This window comes from Lynx rufus, unplaced genomic scaffold (assembly GCF_022079265.1).
Source record: "Lynx rufus isolate CCGP_SWC_20201006 ecotype Redwood Valley unplaced genomic scaffold, mLynRuf1.p SCAF_7, whole genome shotgun sequence".
In the NCBI taxonomy this organism is placed as follows: Eukaryota; Metazoa; Chordata; class Mammalia; order Carnivora; family Felidae; genus Lynx; species Lynx rufus.
In genome coordinates, this window is record NW_025814889.1 from 99979314 (window position 1) to 99985835 (window position 6522).

General features: G+C 40.2%; 1 protein-coding gene across 1 annotated transcript; it reads right to left on the reverse strand.

Annotated features, from left to right (window-relative positions):
* Nucleotides 1-720: 720 nt before the first annotated feature.
* BBS10 (Bardet-Biedl syndrome 10) lies at nucleotides 721-5147 on the reverse strand. The gene is made up of 2 exons (XM_047067187.1): nucleotides 4213-5147; nucleotides 721-3779 (listed from the first exon to the last, which is right to left on the reverse strand). Exons 1-2 carry the CDS (start codon nucleotides 4395-4397, stop codon nucleotides 1799-1801), a joined length of 2166 nt encoding a protein of 721 aa, XP_046923143.1. The 5' UTR covers nucleotides 4398-5147; the 3' UTR covers nucleotides 721-1798.
* Between the last annotated feature and the right edge of the window lie 1375 nt (nucleotides 5148-6522).

The following is a 6522-nucleotide window of genomic DNA, read 5'->3' on the forward strand; positions in this document are numbered from 1 at the left end:
GCTAGAAAAGCCTTTGAATGCCTTCAATGACGGTGTATTTAAAATAGCAACAATAAAATAAAGTAAAACTATCTAATGATCTAACAGGCAATTTAAAAAGTGAATGGAAAAAATTGTACAGCAATATTACAGTAGGTTCATACATCTATGAATTCAGTACAAGAAACAGAATTAATTTACTCTCTCCATCTCAGAAATGAAATAATGCTATCATATGGCATAAACCTTAAAAAAATGAAATTACAGTTAATTTAAAAGATCATGAGATACTGCAAGATGTTAGTTTAATATGTTCTTAGTCATCGCTTTTTCAAGTTTTACTGTAATTAAAATTTTTAAATCAGGTTTCCTAAATTCAGTATCAATCCAAGATAGTGTCATTACCTTTTCAGGAAAGGGGTATGGAGGCAGGAACTACAGTTTACCACAGTGGAGTCAGCATTTGGCACATGAAAAGCACTCATTAAGAATTTGTTGACTTTGTGAGGTGCCTGCGTGGCTCAGTGGGCTAAGTGACCAACTTCAGCTCAGGTCATGATCTCGTGGTTCCTGAGTTCGAGCCTCGCATCTGGCTCTGTGCTGATAGCTCGGAGCCTGGAGCCTGCTTCAGATTCTGTCTCCCTCTCTCTCTGCCCCTTCCCCACTTGTGCTCTGTTTCTCTCTGTCTCTTGAAAATAAATAAAAACATTAAAAAAAAAAAAAGAATTTGTTGACTTCATAAGTTGGAAACATGTACTTAGGAGAATGGATTAAGGTAACAGTTTTATTCAACAGGCACTTCTGAATACTTGGTATAAACATAGTGGTGTTTTGGGTGTTACAGAGAACTATTAAAAGTAGAGGACACTGTCCTTATCTACGGCTAGATGCACATCATTCGCACTTATAAACCTTTATAATAAAATATAAATATATGAAATTCACATTAGAAATAAATAATTTTCAAATTCTTTATTACAAATGAACTCTGGCTATGCACCAAATATAAGAAAAACCAGCAAATACGTGAATTATTTTTACAAGCTCTTAGAGAACAGGAGAAAATACAGTATGAATTTCATAAGCTTTCTGAAATTAACTTTTAACTACAGAAATGAAAGCAAGTTTGCAATGCACAAAGTCATATTTCTAGTTACATATTCAGTGGTGTATGGACAGTGAAAAAAATATATCCAGGCTTTTCCACATAAAACAGAAATAAATAAGGGGATATATAAAAGTAAAAACTAATTTAGTTTATATGCTTCTTGAGAAAAGAAATCAAGACTTTTTATTCATTGCTTTTTAGAAATTAGGAATAGAGAAAATACATTATTTTAAATGAAGCAAATAATGTTTAATATTATAAACAATTAGAATAGGATGACATTTGAAGACCTTATCCAAATCTCAGATTAAATAATCCTATGAACTAAATAAATACAGAAAGGCAAGGAGGACAGATGAAGAGAGTGAAAAAATGTACAGAAAAGTAAGAAGGACTATAAAGGAACACCCTCTCGCATATACACGGACTAACACAGAGCTGAGACACAGGGAAATTTAAGGGGAAGAAAGACACACAGTCATATCTTGGCTTCCATCATGTGGAAGGCTTCCTCCTCAGAACAGTTCCAGAATGTTGTCTAATATTTGGTCTGAATGTCTGCTAGCCTCTTACTGTAGTTCTTCTAAAGATTTTTTTTAAGTTTTGATGTTTTCCTAACTAGACCAAATTGATTTGAGAATCAGTGGTCACATTTTGTACTTTATGGCTTGAGTTGGGTTAAAATTTTGGTTAATAAAAAAACTTCCAATTTTATACTTCCTCTTCTGAATCTTGATCATAAACTTCCTGAGGTTGTCTCTTAATATTGATTACCAAATCAATGGTTAAAATTTTTGTTAAACATTGAAGAACGGAAGTTAGTAATTGGTATTTACTAGCTACCGATTCCAAACCTGTCTGACTGCTTACCATGGGTTGATGGGTTTGTATCGCATGGAGAGTTCTTACATATATTTGTGGAAAGCTATAGTTTCCCTTCTTAGACTTATACAGGATTTTGGGAATGCCTAAAAGAGCATTAGCTATTATCACGCTAACCATAGTTTCTTCTGATTGGTGACATTTTTTGGCGTAGTTAAGAAGATAGTAATGTAACAAAAACTCAAAATTACCACCCGCTGGCAAAACACAACCTGCTGGTATAGATGAGAAGCAGTAACCGTGGGATGTACACATCTCCAGTGACTTCTCTCTCACTGCTAACATGCTTCCCCTTCCAGCAATTTCTGTGACTTGTAAATTTTCATAAGAAATTTCTATTCTAGTGTTTTCTGTTGTTGAATTAGCAGAATTACTCTCCATAAATGGTTCACTGTCATCAACTATCCTGGTTTTGGCTAGAGATAAATATCTCAATGTTTCATCTGTCTGGTATGTATCTGTTGGTGTCACTTTTGGTATTGAACGTGGAATATGTGTTTCTAATTCTATACTTGGAACTACAAAATTTGAATAGACTTTTAAATATGTTTGAGTTGTTGCCAGCTTACCTTTGTTCTCTACAACTGTGCCCTGATATGGGCTTTGCATTGAGCCATTAACAATTTCTGGCAATGGCGTACTTTCTCTGTTATTCTTGTAGGTAAGAGGACTTGATGCATAATTTTGATCACTGGCTTGTAACATGTAATTTAGATCAAGGTCTTTAAATAACTGCCGAAGCATTTTAAATGCTCCATGTAAAGCACTTTTATGCTGTTCCACAAGACCCTGCACTGGTGCACAAAGTACTATACAGTGTGGTATAAACGAACATGTGCCAATCAAGCCAAGATGAACATACCTTTTGGATCTAAGGATAAGGGGCTTACAAAAATTCATCAAAGCAGTGTTACAGATTTCATACCGCAAAGAGGTATGCGGCAATACAAAGGGAGAAAGACCAACAACCCTCTGGATAAGAGATACTTCTTCAGAGGATAAACACTCCACGACAGATATGCCATTCAGTCCTGCATAATAAATAACTAAATCTGGTTGTTTCACACTAGACAGCAGCAATTTTACATTCTGACTCTGTAAATGTTTCATGATTGCTTTTGTCCTTTCCATAATCCAAAACTGAGATGTCCGAAACTGTGCTTCTGAATTTAAAATAAACTCTGATCCAGAAGTTGAAAAAGGGGGCTGAATAGTCTCTGTTACTATCACTATTCTTATGTCACCATCTGCTGGACAGTAGACAGAAAAGTCTCTATGAAGCACAAGCCCAGCTATGATCCTGGAATCTGAGACAGGAAGGCCAGTGACACCAACGTTCAACTCTATAAAATAGTCATCCACTAACTCAAATACTTCTTCACATCCACTTTCACAAGCCATACACTTGAAAAAGTAGTCACACATCAATTGTGAAATAAAGTTTTGATTATTTCTTCCCACTCTTCCACAAAAGTATGCTTCTAAGAGCAACTCTAAAGAGCTTCTACACAATGTTCTCTCTTTAGTGGATGAAGAAAAGATGGACAAAAAGTGTTTGCTTAAGTAGTGGCCCATAATATAATCTAATACTTGTGTCTGAAACTTCAGAAGAGCCTGAGAAATAAATTTCCACTGACAACAATTTTTCCAATGCCTTCTATGGGTTTGAATATTTTTGGAAATCAAAGAATCCTGTTCTTTGTCTGTTACTGCATGAAGTCCTCTGAGTAAGTGACAAAGAAAGATAATAAATGTTTTAGCACCATCTCCTGTTTTTCTTAGATGACTGGAAACACAGGCTACCATCATCCTGTACAAAAAAAGAAATAAAGCAACTCAGAATTTCAGCGGGCTGCCTTCTTACAAATAAATCAAGTCGAAACCATGGCTTCACAGGTAAAGGCATAAAATAATACTGTCCTTTTGATGTCTTTAGTATTACTTTTTCCTTTTTTTCAAGTTACTTTGTTCTATTTCAAGATTCTGGGGTTAGGTGGAACAGGGAGGAGGGGGAATCAATGTTCTTGGAAGTTTGGTAAGATTTGACGTCCCCAAGAACATTCCATTGCACACCGCTCGAACCCTGAGCATACAATAGTCTCACCCGAGGTCAGTCTTCCCAATAGTACATTCTAAGGAAGGGTCAGGAGATAGGCTGCGGTGCCCGGCTCTGGGCAGGAGAATGGGACAATAGTACCTGGCTAAGGGACACTATAACGAGCTGGAACGCGGGACACGGGTACCTGGCTATGGGATGTTCTAAGTGTAGCGCCTCCAGAAGGCAGCCTCCATCCCGACTGATCAGCACCTCGCCGGTGGGCTTCGTACACAGAACTTGCCGCCCCTCAGGGCCCACGCAGCAGCTCACGATGGTCTCCAGCACTTCCGCCACCCGCAACGCCACCTTCGCGGACCCCGCGGCGGCCATAGGGCGTAAGAGCTGCGTGGCTTCCGGCCGCCGGCGGCGAAGCCCTAGCACCACCAGGAGGGAGGAGCCCGACGGAAGCGGAAGGGGCGGGGAGGGGGCTGTCAGCTGGCCCAGCTGGGCTCACTCCCCCCTATGACCCACTAGCGGAGTAGCCTGCTGTTCGGCCACCTGGGACTAGCGTTCCAATAGCTCGCGAAGCTAGGAAAGAGGTCAAGACTTCCCGGGAGCTAGCTGTTCCTGGAGCGGAAACTGCTGGCCCTTTCCCAGTTCCCTGGGTAAATTCATTCCCTGCAGCGGCTTCAGCTGCCACCAAATCTCTCCGTCTCCCAGGAAACGTCCTTCCTCTCTGGAAGTCGGCACGCCTGGGGAGCGTATGTGAAGGAGGGAATGGGCACCGCGGGCGGACCTGGGCTCGTGCCCCACCCCTGACAAAACCTCCGCGTTGGACTCATGAATATTATGTCCACAGTATCATCAGTTGCTTTTCTTCCCATCACAGAGGCCGGCTCGGGATGCAGGACGGATGGGCAAAGGCCTGGCCTTCACGGTCACGAGCTGCAGGCTTCATGCTTTCCGCAGGGGGCTTTGCCAGATTTCCTTGACGTGGATATCACTTTAAGTCCCCCAGTCACCACAACTTACTTTTTCTTTAGCAGAAGGGATAGATGGGAAGACTTAGCTACACTAGTGATCACTAGTATGCCTTTAAAGCACATAAAGCACAGGGGCGCCTGGGTGGCTCAGTCGGCTCAGGTCATGATCTCATGGTCCGTGGGTTCAAGCCCCGCGTAGGGCTCTGTGCTGACAGCTCAGAGTCTGGAGCCTGTTTCAGATTCTGTGTCTCCCTCTGTCTCTGACCCTCCCCTGTTCATGCTCTGTCTCAAAAATAAATAACTGTTTAAAAAAAAATTAAAGAAAGCACAGTGGCCTAAGATTGTTGGGTGCAACTGCAGAAGAAAACAGGCAGAAAGAACATACACCTGGGTTTGCGATGACACTTATCTGCGACATTCAGTAAGTAACCTCTTCCATCTCCAGTTTAAAAAAAAAAAAAAGATAGTAGTATATAAAAGAAAACCTCACGAAGAGTGACAATGTTTGCAAAGAGCTTTTTTTTTTTTTCATGGTGCCTGGCATATATTAAGCACTCAACGATTATTTACAGCACCCTCCCCCCCCAATAACTGTGATATTCAGTCGCGTATTGACCCACTCTCTCTACAAGAAAAGGATATTTTGTAAATTGCAGAAGAGCCAATTAGGATGATAGCACAACACAGGACGCCTATTACAGTGCAGTCAATATTAGTAACAAAATTACTTACCTTGCAGCTTTTTCATTGAGGTTGAAGAATGAGGGGCTGTTCTCCTTTCCTCTCATTCCTATACATAGGCTAGGGAAAATCTGTAATGCCCTCCTTTCCATTCCCCCCAATTAGTAAGACAGAACCAACTATTAGCCAGAAGCAAGTGGATTCTGAGGAGAGAGCGAAAATGGAAGGGGAGAAGGACAGAGGAAAAGAGAGGAAAACCAGGCAGGAATGATTTGGAACTCACCTGATGTTGACTCAGTATGGACTAGTAAGTGATTTGAGGGGGGTGGGGGGAGAAAAAACTTCTATATAGGTTTTGTATATATACTTGTTTAATGGTAACATTTTTTCTGGTTCTACCCACCACAAAGCAGCAGTGGATATAGCTAATAGTATACTGATTGAAGCAGTGGATTAATCTAAACATTTAAAAGTGCTACCATCAGAGTTCTACTTAAGCATACAGTGGAAGGAGAGTGGATATTGATGTCAGACATGGACTCAAACTTATGCTTGCTATCACTTTTACTGTATAGCTTTTGGAGTCATTTAACTTCTCTGAGTCTCAGACTCTTCATCTATAAAGTCGGGCTAACTTCCACTTAGCTTAAGGTTATTATGAGTAGTTAAGAAGAATGAATATAAAGCACCAAGGAAAGCATACAGTAGGGATTCTAACTATTAAATCCCTTCCCAGCCCTTCACCCTCCTTCACAACTACCCCTACAAAAAAAGATTTTTTTTTTCAATTTAAAAATTAGGATGAAGTAATTCAGTCACTATATGTTATATTCAAAGTCATTTGATCACAG